Source organism: Castanea sativa, chromosome 12, assembly GCF_040712315.1.
Source record: "Castanea sativa cultivar Marrone di Chiusa Pesio chromosome 12, ASM4071231v1".
Taxonomy (NCBI): domain Eukaryota; kingdom Viridiplantae; phylum Streptophyta; class Magnoliopsida; order Fagales; family Fagaceae; genus Castanea; species Castanea sativa.
The window spans coordinates 19,201,496-19,218,816 of NC_134024.1; the positions used below are offsets into that span (position 1 = coordinate 19,201,496).

The 17,321-nt window shown below is 31.7% G+C and overlaps 1 protein-coding gene across 1 annotated transcript; it reads right to left on the reverse strand.

Annotated features, from left to right (window-relative positions):
• Window positions 1-8,554: 8,554 nt before the first annotated feature.
• Window positions 8,555-11,405, reverse strand: LOC142620317 (receptor-like protein 7). The gene has a single exon (XM_075793707.1). The coding sequence runs from the start codon at window positions 11,403-11,405 to the stop codon at window positions 8,574-8,576; it is 2,832 nt and encodes a 943-aa protein (XP_075649822.1). The 3' UTR covers window positions 8,555-8,573.
• Between the last annotated feature and the right edge of the window lie 5,916 nt (window positions 11,406-17,321).

Sequence of the window (17,321 nt, forward strand, 5' to 3'; positions counted from 1 at the left end):
TAAATTTGGCGTGTTATATTGGAAATAGCAGTCGTGAGTAAAAAATCATTTTCATACTAAATAAACTAATAAATAAATCATTTTTGTTTAATATTTACACAATAATTTTAAAAATTATTTGTCAAAATTTCAAGAGATTAAATGATCTTGTTTTCAATGACCAACAACAATAGTCAAAACTTGGCGAAAATGGGCAAATACCCATTTCGCAAACTAATTAGGGAAAAACCCTCTCTTTTGAAACTCAATTTTCTCAAAATCGAGTTTCAAAAAATAAAATTTATGGAGCCCTATAGCGACGTTTTAAAAAGCCTATAGTGATATTTTAAGGACCTATAGCGGCGTTTTGTAACTCAATTTTGAGAAAATGAGTTTCAAAATAGGGGCATTTCCCTAATTAGTTTGAAAAATGGGGCAACATGCTGATTTTTTTTTTGCGAAAAGGGCAAAAGCCCATTTTGGCCGTCAAAACTTTGATCAACTACTTATTCCAACATACCTAAGAGGCAACATAAATAATAAATTCTCATGCTACCATCCTACCTCATGAACATACAAAGATTAAAATAAAATAAAAAGATATAAGATTATACATATTTAAAATTTTTTAAAAAAATCTCAAATCAATGGTTGAGTGTGTGTTATTATTGTAGTCCCCATCACAAAGCAATGGTTGGGTGTGTGTGAATATTGTAGTCCCCTTAGCTTTCATGCTTGGCACAAAATTAAGAAAATTAAATTGGAAACGTGATGTAAAATTAAACTACAATTAGAAGGTATTTTGAATTTGATTAGTATTTTAATTGCTTTTCGACTTTAATATTTATGATAATATATGATATATGATTTTATTTATTCACTGACCATAACTAAAAAAAGACATATGACTCAAAGATGTAAAGTAAGAATTCTTTTAATTGCATCAAGCTTTTGAGCGGCTAATTAAAAAATAAGCTCCCCTTGAGATTTAGGGAAATGAAACTCCACTCCAAACTTGAAATGAAAAAACACTTTCCTTCTTTGACATCTGATTAACCAAACTTTGTTAAATAAATTTTAAAAATGCTGTTTACTAAACCTGCCCTTATAGGTTTCCAAAATTATTTTATTTTATAATTTAAATTCATTATTTTAAATTTTTAATTAAAGTGTATTTAAAATATCAAGTGTGAATTTTCTTTTCTTTTTATTTTTTCAATGAGTTATGGAGAGATTTGTCATTGCAAGTGTTTTGGTGCTTGATAAATTTTGGGTTTTTATTCTAAATTTATCAGTTATTTTTTTACTAACTATGGTTAAACTCTTGTAAAGAGATTTTTATAAAAATTTAGAATATTTCATTACTAATATAAACAAAAGGGTTAGAGTGTTTAATTTCCTCAAATCTCAAGGGAGGGGAATGTTTTTTCCCTACAAATTTGAGATGGAGTGTCATTCTCCCATACTTTAAGAGAAGAGAATGTAATTACTTTTTTTTTTTTTTTTAATCACTTGAACTAGTACTCAACATAAAATAAGAGTATTGTTTTGGATTTATCATGATAAAAGTAGGCAAAATGTATATTGTTGTGCCGTACCTTGTCTCATCACTGAAAAAAGGTGGATAGGTTTTCAAAAAAGACTGCAATTTGACTGGATGTAAGGCACTCAACCCACATTAAGTCTAATTTTTTTTATTATAAGAATTACAAATCTTATCCAGTAATTTTAATACAGTAATAATTGAGAAAATATTTTTAAAATGATTATATTTATAAATTGTTCCGTCCCTGACCAAAATGGAGGGAAACATGTTTAAGTGTTGTTTTAATGTTTTTGTCCATTTAAGGTCAGTTTGGTTAACCCATGTTTGCATCTACGTTTGCTTTGTTCTGTGTTTTCAGCTTTTTTTTTTTTTTTTTTTTTTTAACCAACGCCTATTGCATTGTTTATGAGACATGAACAGTGCAATCAGGCATATGTACAGTACTTTTAAGCATAAACAGTAATTTTTTATTATTTTTTTTATTGTTTTCAGTTTTCAAAAAATATAAGCGGTATCCAAACACACACTAACTCTATGAGATTGTGGCCTAGGGTAGATTTTGGTACGAAAAAAAAAAAAAAAAAAACCTATAGACATGTTTGTAAGCACTTTTTTTTTTTTTTTTTTTTTTGAAATCGCGTTTGTAAGCTTTATAGTTTATACAAGGCGAAAATGCACTTTTAGTCCCTACATTTTCAGTCAATTCTCATTTTGGTCCCAAAATTGATTTCGTTACTAATGTCATCCCTAAAAAAATAAAATCGTTTTTAAAATGGCCTTTACCATCAGCCAACCAACGGAAAAATCCTACGTGTTTAACGGAATGTCCTACTTGCTGACATGGTGCTAACGTGACCATTAAAATATTATTAAAAAAGATTATTTGGCATTTTTTAAATGCCACGTCAGCATTTTAAAAAAGCTGATGTGGCGCCTTATTATTGGTGGAGTAAAATTACATTTTTTTTAAAAAAGGAAGTTTCTGAGTAAAAGAGTTGTTTTACGCCAGCACCAAACTCAAGGTTTTTTTTTTTATGAATTGTTGTTTCTCCAATTTTTGGATTTCGTGATTTTGATGGGTTCGGGATAATTTTTTTGGATATCAATCTGTTCATATTAGTATAGGTTTGGTTGATTTGGCATGGATTTTGCTGTTTTTTGGTATTTTCATGAGTTTTGATTGGATTCTTAAGTGGTAGGTTCAAACCCTAAAAAAAATCTGATTGTGATTTTTTTTTTTTTCTGGCTAGCCTGGATTCTGTATGTTAATACTTACTTACATATCATTCATGTTGGGCAGGTTGTGTTTGGTTTCTGAAATACTAGAGTAATGTAATGTAAAGGGAACTAGTTAGTTAAGGTCCGTTTGGATAGAACTTATTGCTAAAAACTGAAAACTGAAAACAATGTAGCAAAATAATTTTTAAATGTGTGAATAGTACTGCGGGACCCATTTTTAATGAAAAAGTACGTGAACAATGTGTGAACAGTATCATGAACAGTGCTGTTAGTGGGTGAACATTAACTTCTGTCCCCTTAAAAGCTGCCGCAGGAAGGGGGAAAAAAAAAACAAACTAAACTAAACTAAACTAAAACTAAAACGTGAAATTTCCCAAATGTGGACGCAGACTCCCAATCCAAACAGATACTTAATAAAGATGACAACCTTTCCAATAAAAAAAGGGATAATAATAAATATTTTATTGAGATTGATGGAAAGATAATAAATTGATTTTGACTATGTAGATGAGTGCTATTATTGCCATCCCCACATTTGGCATCAAAATTGAGGAAAAAATTCAAGACATGTGACTCAAAATTAAACTCCATATGGTAATTTTTATATAGTCCTAACATATTGCTCTAAGCTTTCACAAAAAGGGTAGGCCCCACACTTGTATGCCCTAAGGTCATACGTTAATAAAATCCAATAATTAATTATTAAAAAAAGAAGTCTCTTTGTGGGCACGTTTCCAATATTTATTGTTCATCAAAAAACAATTCAACTACTTTTTGTTTCCCCCTTTAATTCAAGTAACACATTATACATGTCAAGGTTGGGAGGCCTAAGAAGCATTAGTAGAAACTCTACCCAAAAAAAAAAAAAAAAAGAAAAAGAAACTAGTGTGTCATGAATTATGATTCAACCAAAAAACAGAGGCAATTCTTAGATAGTCCTGAAGCGCTACTTCTAACTCTCACAAAGGGGTAGGACCCACACTTGTATGCCCTAAAAGCATGTTAGTAAAACCCATTGATTAATTATCAAAAAAAAAAAAAAAAAGTCTCTTCATGGGTATGTTTCCACCATTTCATGTTCTCCCGTTTAATTCACATAACACAATGAATCATGATTCAGTAAAAAAAAAAAATAAACAGGGGAAATTTTTAGATAGTTTCGAAGCATTGCTCTTGACTCTCACAAAAGAGGTGGGCCCCACACTTATATGCCCTAAGTGTGGGGCATATAAGTGTGGGGCATACATTAGTAAAACTCATTAATTAATTATCGAAAAAAGAAGTCTCTTCGTGGGCACGTTTCCACTACTTCTTGTTCCCCCATTTAATTCACGTAACACATTATACATGCCAGGGCTAGGGGCTTAGAAAGCACTAGAGGAAACTCTACCAACAAAAAGAAAGAAACTTTTGTTTTGTGAATCATGATTTAGCAAAGAAAATAGGGGCAATACTTAGATAGTCCTAGAGCACTGCTCCGAGACTAAAATCAAAATTTCGTATTAGGTTACATAAATAACAATGAGAATTTGTCAGAGAATTCAATAGAGTTTTTATACTAAAATTAATCAATATTACACATTTTTACTGTCTTTATATTTTTCTTTCATGACTTCCTTATAAAACTCGAGTGATTGAATTTAAAATAGCTAATTTCATAAAATTCAGTTTTTTTTTTTTTTTTTTTGGGAGGGGGGAGAACCCAGATCGTAGTTCCGCCCCGGGTGACAAGATGCAGTAGAGTACCTCAACATAAGGATGAAATCAGATAAGACAGACCCACAACATCGTTCCATATCATCTATGATAACAACCACTGGGGAATTATTGTTTTCTTGTTCTCTGTACCATGATGATGCTAAGATGGACATATCGGCTGCCTGCATAAAAGCAACATTTCAAACAAGAATTAAAAAACCCCTTTTACAAAAAAAAAAAAAAAAAAAAAAAAAAAAACTTAACTTGCATTTTATGCAGGAATGTCTACACGTAAGTACTTATATCCAAAGTAGCCATTAAGAACTGTCTCAAAAAACCGCTGAGGCAATCACCAATCCCGTTCTTGACTGAGAAGTCCTGGGACTAAAGGTTAGCCAAATGGCATCCATGAGATTTCAAACAGAGGCCAACCTCTTCAAATGTCAGTAGATCATCAACAAACTCCATATTATCTGCCAATCATCAATTTAGACTGCTTATTAGAATATACGTATGTGTGTGTATTCATCATTTCTGTTTGAATATACTCAAATATATAAGTGAGCAATACAAATCGTGTGTCTAACAATATATAAATTGCATCCCCATCAAAGCAATTCAGACAGATATCATTACATGCTACTATACCAACCAGCACAAAGAACGCAAATGAAGGGTTTAGTCCTGATACATATACATCCAACAGCCGAACATGCTACTAGTATCTACTTGATATGTACTACCATTATCTGTAACCAAACTTTAACTTGATTACCAAAATAAACAAGATCTTACTTGTTAGAACCAGGCCCGTGAACAATAGTTTAGAAGAAGCATCAGTTACAATGGGAAAAGCCCGAGTTGCTTGAGCAAGACCAGGTGTTCCAAATGATTTGATAGTATTAAAGGACTCACAAACCCAGCGACGAATTTTGATCAAATACATTAGTATTGATACCCCTCAAAACATCCTGCAAATATAAATCAAGATTCTTTCTGGTCACTAACAAAAGTGAAGGAAATGAAACCAACATTTGACATCTTATATATAGGGAAAAACTTATTGCACATACTTTGTTGTACACGTACTTGGAAATTGCTCTAAAATCATAACTTGAAGTCACGATTTTAGTGCAATTTCTAGGTATGTAAATATGTGTGCAACAAGTAGTGTATAATAAACACTATATATATGTGTGCGCGCGCGCCCGCACGCGCACATTGAAAATTAAAAAAATTTTAAAAAAACCAAATCATTTGTGATATCAAGCACGTTAAAGTTGAACTCTTCATTTCTCAAAAACATTAAAATGTTAGCTTACAAATTCCTTAATCTAATGCTCTAAAATGGAAATGTTAGGTTCAAAATTCCGAAACCTTGATAGTGGAGTCGATTTTCGACCAAACAAGCTCGAAAGCTTCCATACGCAAGTGCTTGAAGAGATGTTGTTCAACGCATTCTTCGGATTTCTCATTCTTATTAGTAGGTGATAGAGATAGATGAATTCGCCTTCGGGTTTTACCTGTTCCAACTGACCTTTTCTTGGATTTTCGGGACGATGCTTTGTGAAGAACAAAGAATGGCTGTGGCGAAATTTTATATTAGCGCTCCATTTGCTTTCAACAAAAGTGATAAAATAAAAAGAGAGAACTTATCCCTTGTTTGGTTGATTAGAAAATGCGAGAAAAATATCGTATATTTATTTAAACGAAAATCTGATTGAATCTCATTCGTTCAATTTGATTATTTAAATATACTGAGATCGGAGAGTGTACCTGGAGATTGTTTTCGATGGTATCGGGTGCAGAAGCTGCTGTGGGCGCCATTCACTGATACTGATAAATAACACTATTTCTCTCTCTCTCTCTCTCTCTCTCTCTTTGGCGGGAAATACATCCAGGGGTAAATACGTAAAGTTTAAGGTTGAGTTCTGGGTTCTATACAATGGACATTCACATTTTAGTAAGCCCATGGGTTGAGCTTTGCTTTTGTTGGGCCTAGCTAACGGTCATTGAGAGTGAGACTGTGCAATTTCAAAAGGCCCAACCCAGCAAAAGGTCAAAGCTTTTTGGGGCACAAAGTCATCATTGCGTTTTGGGCCCGAAAAGCGTTTTCTTGCGTTTTCGTATTGGACCGTCGATGCTGCAGGCGGCGGCATGTTGAGGCCTGGGTGGTCACAGGACCACCTTAATCTGAAAAAAAATAATATATAAAATAATAATAATAATTTAAAATTTTATATTTTATATTTTCCTACTCTTAAAAAAAATTTGTGACCACCCTAAGGTTTTTTTTATATGCTTAACAAAATTAAACTTTGGTCTATAATTTGATCCACTTAACAATATATTGAGGCCTTTTAAGCAGAAAGAAAAATCCAAAAATAAATTTCTTGAACTAAAATCTGAAATATATATATATATACACACACACACATACATACATATATATATATATATATGCTTGATAAAATTAAATTTTGGTCTATAATTTGGTCCACTTAACAATATATTGAGGCCTTTCAAACAAAAAGAAAAATCCCAAAATAAATTTCTTGAACTAAAATCTAATATATATATATATATATATATATATATAATAGCTTTTGAGTGGCTAATTAAAAAACAAGCTCCCTTGAGGTTTAGGGAAATGATACTCCACTCCAAACTTGAAATGAAAAAACAATTTCCTTCTTTGACATCTAATTAACCAAACTTTGTTAAATTAATTTTAAAAATGCTATTTACTAAACCTGCCCTTATAGGTTTCCAAAATTATTTTATTTTATAATTTAAATTCATTATTTTAAATTTTTAATTAAAGTGTATTTAAAATATCAAGTGTGAATTTTCTTTTCTTTTTATTTTTTCAATGAGTTATGGAGAGATTTGTCATTGCAAGTGTTTTGGTGCTTGATAAATTTTGCAATTTTGTTCTAAATTTATCAGTTATTTTTTTACTAACTATGGTTAAACTCTTGTAAAGAGATTTTTATAAAAATTTAGAATATTTCATTACTAATATAAACAAAAGGGTGAAAGTGTTTAATTTCCTCAAATCTCAAGGGAGGGGAGTTTTTTTTCCCTTCAAATTTGGGATGGAGTGCCATTCCCTCAAACTTCAAGGGAAGAGAATGTAATTACTCTTCTTCTTTTTTTAATCACTTGAACTATTACTCAACATAAAATAAGAGTATTGGTTTGTATTTATCATGATAAAAGTAGGAAAAATATATATTGTTGTGCCCTACCTTGTCTCATCACTGAAAAAATGTGGATAGGTTTTCAAAAAAGACTGCAATTTGATTGGATGTAAGGCACCCAACCCACATTGAGTCTAATTTTTTATTATAAGAATTGCAAATCTTATCTAGTCATTTTAATACAGTAATAATTTAGGATATATTTTTAAAATTATTATATTTAGTAAATTGTTCTGCCCTGACCAAAGAGGAGGGAAACATGTTTATAAGTGTTGTTTTTGTCCATTTAATAAAGATGACAATCTTTCCAATAAGACAAAGGGATAATAATAAATATTTTATTGAGATTGATGGAAAGATAATAAGTTGATTTTGACCATGTAGACGAGTACTATTATTAAATTATTTTATATATTTATATATATAATAATTTAAACTTTTATATTTTCCTATCCTTAACCCTTTCGGATTAATTTTAGTCAGAAAGTTTGGATTGTTTGCTTTACTTTATACAAATCTTATTTTGCATATATAGTCGTCCTCTTCGATTTTACAAACTTTTTTTTTTTTTGGTTAATTTTCCCTTCTTACGACAAGGGTAAAAGGTTTGAATGTGAGTACATATCCAACTATTCTTTGACCTCTTAATGAAGTTAGCTGCCTTTCATATTCATAAATAACCGAAGTCACTATTACGTTTTACATATAATACATTAATGCTACTCAATCCAACGTACATCAAAACAGTAAAGAAAAAGGTAGGAGCACGTTACATTACACACCCACAAACCTAAGCAAAAAAAAAAAAAAATTACATTACACACCAACAAACCGTAGCAAAATATATATATATATATATATATATATATATATATATATATAAAATTCAATTTCTAATGTGTCCTCCCTCAAACCTTTCTTCCTGGTACCAGTTGCCTCACTCCGAAAGTCTTCATTAACCAATCATGTTTCCTTTCAATCACAATATGCCCAATAGTCACCCCAACAATTAGTCCACATCCATAGCCTATCATAACAATTCTCCAACCAAATTGAAGGGGCGACCCTGAATCTTGACTCTTTTTTGAGGTTGAAGATAAAGGTGGTAAAGCCTCGATATACTTACATTTCTTTGACAATGGGTTTCCACACAATTTTGAATTTCCTTCAAATGAACTGTTTTGAAATGTATTAAATTGTTTCCCTTGTGGTATAAGCCCCACAAGATCATTATGAGAAACATTGAAGGATTCCAAAAAAGTCAGTTGTGTTAGCTGTTGTGGAATCTCACCTACGAGCTTGTTTTGAGAAAGGTCCAACGATTCCAACTCTGCGAGGTTTCCCAATATTGGTGGGATGTGGCCAGTGAGAATGTTATTGGAAAGATTGAGCAAACGAAGTACTTTTATGTTTCCGATTGATTTTGGAATGTCTCCTTCAAATCTATTACTAGAGAAATCAAGGGCTGTGAAAATTTCTTGAACCTTCTCATAAATTGTGTCCACTCCTTTGTTTGTCATCATCATTGAGAAACTATACTCAAACCGAAATTCAAAAATCTGATATCTGAGGTTCGCTTTAAAAGATGAGTATACTTGAATATATGATAAGTGGTATGCACAATCAAATTTGGAAGAATTTGAATTTTGAAATAATTCTACTGGCAACATTCCGGTAAAACTATTGTATGAGAGGTCAACGATATGTAGCTCATAAGTCACACTATGAACCTTTATTGGTCCATAAAATTTGTTGGACCGCAAAATGAGAATCTTCAAATTTGAAAGGTTTCCTAACCAAGAGGGAAAAGTATCATTGAATTGGTTATTACTGAGATCAAGAGCCATCAATGCTACACACTTAGCCAAAGATCTTGGTAACCACCCTTGGAATTTGTTTTGGCTGAAGTCAATCACCATTAATTTGCTTCCATTTGCCCAAGTTTGTGGGATGCTTCCTTCGAATTTGTTCCTTCGTATATCCAATAGGACCAAAGAATCACCAAAACAGTGCAAGCATTGAGGAAGCGTACCACTTAAGTTGTTCTCGGACAACTCAAGGACCTGAAGAGAACTCAGGTTACAAATCAACTCAGAAATTTTTCCAATGAATGAATTGTGTGATGCGTGGTATTGCAAAGTGGAAGATGATGGAATTGGAAGCGATCCTTGGATATTGTTAGACGAAAGGTCTAAAATGGCCAAATTGGTCCATGGAAGAAGAATGGGATGTTGACCAAGGCTTGTAAGAAAGTTGTCACAAAGGTTGATAGACTTTAGACTTTCTTTACTCATGTTCCAAACCCATTCTGGTACTTGACCATGAATATTGTTGCCTTGTAGGTTTAGCAACTCCAATTCATTTTGATTTGCTAGGAAATTTGGGAACTTTCTCAAGTTGCATTGAGATAATCCTATACCTACAAATTTTTGAAGGGTTCTATTGGCACTGGTTTCACTTTCAAGTAATGATACTTGATTATTAGATAGATACAATGTAGTTAACTTTTGGAGCTTTACAAACTTGTCAAACTCCACAGTGCCACAAAAGTAGTTATTGGAAAGACTAAGAAATTCTAGATTTGTAAGGTTAAAGATCGAGCTTGGAATCCGGCCTGCAAACTTGTTGTCACCAAGATTCAAGGCAGTTAGTTGTGTCAGATTTGCAAGCTCAGATGGAATTGGACTAGTGAATTCATTACTGGTAAGGTAAAGAGAAGAAAGTTGTATGAGGTTTCCAAAGGAAGATGGAATGCGTCCCTTATAGGTGTTATATGAAAGATCCAGAGAATTTAGACGCGTGAGGTTGCCAAGTGAAGATGGAATGAACCCAGAGAAGTTGCAACCCCATATTAAAATTGTAGTCAGAAACCCAAGGTTTCCAATTGAAGCAGGTAGCTTACCTGAGAAACTTGTTTTTGCGAGATTCATTATCTCAAGGGTGCTACTCCATTGAAAGTCTGGCAAATGGCCAGTGAGACCTTCATTCTGCCGCATATCAAGAACTCGCAAATTCGGAAGCTTGAAGATGCCAACTGGAAATTCCCCATACAATTTGCAGTCACGGAGTCTGAGGTAGGTTAAAGAAGACAAATTTGCCAAGATATTAGGCACCATGGAGATTATTTCCACCTCTCTCAAATCAAGTTTTTCTAGGCAAGTTAAATTTTCAACTAGACTTCTCAAACTAGGCTTCTTGAGTTCTAAATAAGCGTTTCCACTTAGATTGAGGGATGACAATTGGGACAATTGTGAAACTTCTAATGGGATTTGACTAGCAAATGCAGAAGAAGAGAGATCAAGATAAGTTAGTTTAGATAGATTGGAAACGGTGGATGGGATTTGAGAGTATTTAAAATGATTGTCAGCAAGATTAAGCCTTTGAAGATGAACAAGATGGAAAAGGCTGCTGGTGGAGTTAATGGAACCGTAGAGACAGCTACTATTGAGGTCAAGGCCAATCACATGGCCCGTGAACTCATCACACTCTACCCCATCCCATGAGCAGCAGTCATTGTTGTTTCCTTCTAATGTCCAGGATGCAACCTTGGGATAAGCCCACGGTTCAGAAGAAGAGGACTTGTTGATGACAAAGCTGTCCTTAAATTGCAACAAGTAAGACCTTTCATGACCACGACAAAGAGGCTGCACAGAAGAAAAAGAGCGAGTGGCAATAAGATGAAATGTTGAGAGAAACGAAAGCAAGTACACAAATTTTAAATAATACAAAGAGGACGCCATAACTTATGTCTAAATTAACTATATGTTTTTCACTCTTATATAAGCAAGGATAATCCTTTACTTTTACGAGGATTTTGACTTATATGTCTTCACGCTGTGTAATCCAATTGGCGTCAATTCAATTTTGGAAAAGTTATGTCTATCCTCTTGCTTTAACTTTTGGAAAGTTACTTTTGAAAAATTTTAAACTAATTATATTACTATTACATTGCTCGGTTGCCCCCTTTTGTGGTTGTGGTTATGTTTCCACCACTTCATGGTTCCATTGCCCATACAATTAGTCAATCCCAATCATATTAGAAGAGAAAAACTTTGAGAAATTTCAATACAAAATTTTGGGCCTTTGATTTACCTTTTCTAAAAACTAAAAGGTACTGCCTGGTCTTTAGTTTAGCATTTAGTACTAATCATCTTCTATTTGAATTGGCCAATATATATTATCATTGCTATAGTTCATGTTTGAGAAAATTCTCTCGACGTGGGCGAAATAATTGCATTGCCAATGTATTTTCGTGGTTGATTAAGTAATTATTAAAAAGAGAAGTCTCTTCGTGTACACGTTTCCACTATTTCTTTTTCATTAAAAAATAGTTTTTAATTATAAATAATTAAAAAAACACTTTCCACTACTTCTTCTTGTTCCTCGTTTAATTCACGTAATACGTTATACATGCCAGGGCTGAGGACCTAGGAAGCACTAGTGGAAATTCTACCCAAAATAAAAAAATAAAAACACTTGTTCCATGAATCATGATTCAGCAAACAAATAGAGTAAATATGCAAATAGTCCTACATTTGTATGCCTTAAAGACATATATTAGTAAAACCCATTACTTAATTATCGAAAAAAAAAGTATCTTCATGAGCATGGTTCCACTACTTACTGTTCATCAAAAAATAGTATCCGCTACTTCTTGTTCTCCGTTTAATTCACGTAACAAGTTAGACATGCCAGGGCTGGGGGGCCTAGCTAGAAAGCATTAGTGGAAACTCTACCAAATAAAAAATTAAAAAAATTAAAAAGAAAAAGAAAGAAAGAAACTCTTGTTTCATGAATAATGATTTAGCAAAAAATAGGGCAATACTTAGATAGTTCAGGAGCGCTACTCCGGGACTATCTAAGTATTTTCCAAAAAATTAGAAGAAGTTGATGACATGCATTCATGAATACTAATGTTTTGTGTTTTGACAAGTGGCTTGAATAAACTAAAGGTGCAACACGTACACCTTAGTTGGGTTACACATATTGGAACCCTCCTTGATAGTTGATAGCTAATGCTTAATGTGTTTTAGCGGACTTCGGTGCTCTGAAACCTTTTAACCTAGCCGACTTTGAAGACATAGATATAAGCGTATGCCTTATTTTTATCAAGTGCTGCAATAGGCATAGGGGAGATCCTTTTGTAAGGTGTTGTGACGCATTATTTGTTTTGGTCAAAGTATTTCTCTCTTGCTAGTGTGGCAAATTTGTATTTGGTCTGGTACCTAGTGCGTTTGGTTGAACGAGAAAGTTAGGAGATAGAAAAAGACGGAGAGAAAAATGAAGAGAAAATTGTATGAGAGAATGTCCTTATTACCTTTTCATCTCTCCACTACTATCTAACTTAATATCATTTTTCCTCTATCCCATTATCTTCATTTACTTTTGACTTTTTTTTATTCCTACCCTCTTACTATAAATATGCAATACTCTCTCTCATTCTATGAATAATTTTTGCATAGAAAAATGTTATTTCTCTCATCCTCTCTGTTCTCTCTCTCAAAAAAATTTAAAATACATTTTTTGGTGGATTTCTTTTATCTTGCATCTCTACTTTATGTTGATTAATTTTTGTGTTCTTTAGAATTCTACATTGGGTTGATATCGTTTAATTTTGTGTTTTTAATTTTTTTTTTCCCGTTTTCGTTGATTTTATAGATGTTATCCTATTGCATTATAGAGATAATATATAAGAATATAATATTATTTTATTATATAGCATGACTTAGATAATTTAGTGTTTATTAATACATCTTTTATTTTTTCTCTTTTTCTTCTAATCTTATTTTCTATAAAATTGTTATTCTCTCTCTTGAATAAATGAGTTCTCTCTCTCTCTCTCTCAATTTTTCATTCTTTCTTTCAACTCCACTTTAGGTTAATGAATCATTGTGTTTTTTATAACTCTATTTTGGGTTAATACGTTTTGGTGTTGTACTTTTTAGTTCCCATCACAAGTAATCTCTCCCCCTCTAATAACTTTCTTGTGATATTTGTTTCAGTTAGTATTTAGTAATTATTTTGGAAGTGAGGATTTGTATTTATATCAAAACAAAATCTTGTCTATGCATTTGAAGATGCCTATCAATTATTTGATTAATATTCAAAAGTAATTTTGTTATGAGTTTTGATTATCATGATAATCTCCTTTAAAATAATGAGTAATTTGAATAATTTATTTTAAATTTAAAAAGTTTAGTTGTACATAAAAAGAAATTAGAAAAACATAGCACACTATAACACAATGTCACAACTATGGACCATCTCATAAATGAATAATATCAGTCAAACATATCTAAAATAATAGAATGGTATATTGGTAGAGATAGAAAGATGAAAAAAACAAAATAGAAATTTTTTAATTTTTAGGGAGAGCAAACTATTTTTAACAAATTTTAGAAGGCAAATTATACATTATACCACAATTACAAAGTAATTATATATTCCCAAAATTGCATATGTCTGCAATTAGCATATTATAAAAATTAGATCCCACAACTGGTGGATGCACACAATGATGACAAGTGGCGTAATCTCTTATCTATTTAGAATAATGTGGTCAAATAGTACCACATGGCAAGTAACAATTTGTCCACAACACATCATATCAAACATTCGGCAATACATTTATAATCCTAAAATAATAATACGTTACAAATGACTCCTCCTGTACTCCTTTAAATTATTTTACTTATTACATTTTAATTCCCTTAATGAGTACAATTTTGGAAAAAAAAAAGTGTACTACTATTTACTTGGAGTATTTAAAAGCTCAAATAATAATATATTATTCTTTTCAAAAAAAAAAAAAATCACATATTATTCTTTGCAAAAAGCTAAAAATCAATACAAATTAAAATGACTTCTCCTCTTCTACCTCTCTAGCCCTTTTTGTTATTACTATTTAATTTGCAATATTTAAAATCTTAAATTCTTAATGTCAAAACATTTTTTTTTTTTTTTGACACATTATTGCGTTATTGCACTTGAATTCTAGAAGACACATTCTTTGCAAATTAATTGAAGAATGGATATTTAAGAAGATCGTGCTTTGCAAATTGATTGAATATGCCATAATTTCATACGTTGCAAAACTATTACATAAAAGCATTCCACATTCTTTACAAATTAATTGATGACATGCTTTCACATTTGCACAACCAAATGAGAAGAACATGTTTTGCCCACTTTAAAATACATGAGGGTTGAATTACCCGATTTAATAAAGGGGGTTTTTGTTATGCATATAAAAAATTTCATTGTTAAGATTGGCGGTTGTCATTGCGGTGATTGTTTCATGTAATAGTGGTCTCTTGAGGAGATGTTCTCTTTGGAAATGTTTTGCAATGCACATGGAGGTATTTTGCAATACACATGGTACATGGAGGTATATACACTTTTTCTTAGTTTTTTACTTTATTTTATAGGACTTAATTCTTAAATTACATTGTAATAACAATGTATATTTTTATTTCTTTTCTTTTCTTTTTTCTTTTTTTTTTTGGTTTTTTTCCCCATACGTTGCTCAGGTAAAATTTGAATGGCATGTCCTAAACTTAATGAGGTAAATTAAAAATACTGATACCTTTCTCTATTAGAATTTGTAATCTATTACTAAAAAGCCATGATTTCTTTCATTTTATATATATATTGTTCTTCTAACAAAGATGACAACATTTCAATAAATTAATAAAAAAGAATAATAATAAATATTTTATTGAGATTGATGGAGTAATAAATGATAATGAGTTGATTTTACTTATTTAGATGAGTTTATGGATCATATGCATATGAATAAGGTTAAAATAATACATAAAAAATAAGTTTATGGATCGAATAGTAAATAACATCTGATTGATATGAAAATTAGTATGCATATTAAAAACATATAAAACATGTAATTTAATGGAAACCTAATCAAATCTCATTCATTCTATTTAATTGTTTGAAATATTAATCTTCAAAATCTTTTAGTACTATTTTGTAAGATAAGGAAAATAATGAGATCGGAGACTAAGAAAATTTCTTTGGAGATTGTTTACGTTGGTCTCGAGTGCATATTGAGTTAGTGAATCCGTCGCAGAAGCGCCATTCATTGATATTGATAGATAACGCTCTCTCTCTCTCTCTCTCTCTCTCTCTGTAGTGGGAAATACATCCAGGAATAAATACGTAAAGTTCAAGGTTTGAGGCCTGGGTAATATGATCTTCTATGCAATGGACATTCACATGTGCCCATTGCCCTAGAGATCCCAGGCTTTCCACCGATGCTTTAGGAAGCCCATGGGTTAAACTTTGCTTTCGTACAGCCTATGGAGTGATCAATGAGGCCCAACCTAGTAAAAGGTTAAAGCGTGTCTTCATAATTGAGGCCTAGACTAGACCTCTTGGGGCCTTGGGCACAATGAAAAGTCAAATCTTGTGGCTTCGTTGGCCCTTGGAGCCACAAATTTCACATATGTGGTATCTGTCTTCCCTCTCCCTTTTCATTTTTAATTTCTTTTGGATTTTTTTTTGCTATATATATATATATATATATATATATATATAAATTTTGCAACATTCTTAATTCCATCCCATTTCCATCTCAAAATCATGAAATGTTAGGCTAACCATGACTTTGTCATAGTCCAATCAAAATAGTAATAATATGAGATAAATAGACAGATCTTTTTTAATTACAAAAATAGCTTAGGATTAATTGCACTAAAAGATTAATGAACAACTACCATAAAAACACTACTTATTCTTAAATAAAATAATATATAATATAATATAATAAAGATAAAAGAAAACTATTGTCCATGTTGGACGAAGTGACGCCTCCTCTTGCTATGAGGGCTTGGGAGCATCCATGAGCCTGCGTTCACTGTTCAGGCCCCATGAGGCTGGGTTTAGGTAATTACGTTAGGATTTATTAACTAGATCCCCACCCCCCCCCGAGCCCCAAAAAAAAAAAATATATATATATATATATATATATATATATATATATATTATGAGAATAGAATTTTACTTCTATAGTTCTATCTCAATTCAAATGGCTTCTTACTCGTTGTTAGCTTGTCAAAGGACCATGTAGTCTTCATTACTCGTAAAGCTTTTTTCCTTCGTTGTTAAACGATATACTAATCTTTAAGTTTGTAAATTCTAGCTTATAATATGTAAACCCCCAAAAGATAGAAAAGATTGCTGGGACTGACACTTTAAGGAAGTTGACTTCAATGTATGTTAATAATTTCTAAAACTTTTATCACTTTAACTACGTAGTGTACCTTTGTCTTTGTTGATATTTGTTATACTTCGAATCTGTTTTAATACCACTTATTTTTTTTAAACTGAAAATTTATTGTTGATAGTACTATATATAAAGATAAAAGTTAATTAAAATAGTACAATAGGACTCATGAATAGTTCCAAAAAGTGCAGTATAACTAATAAATAGTATCAAAAATAAGCTGAATAGTAAAATAATTTTAATTTTTCACTGGTATCCAAACACACGCTTAGCTAAGTGAATTAACTAATAAAAGCTCAACTACTTTGTGTCTACGTTTTAAGATGTACTTTCTTTTTTCTTTTTTTTTGGTGGTACAATATATGGTTTCAAGCTATAGGATGATGGTTGCTTTGAGAGGAGGAATCGTTTTAGTTTT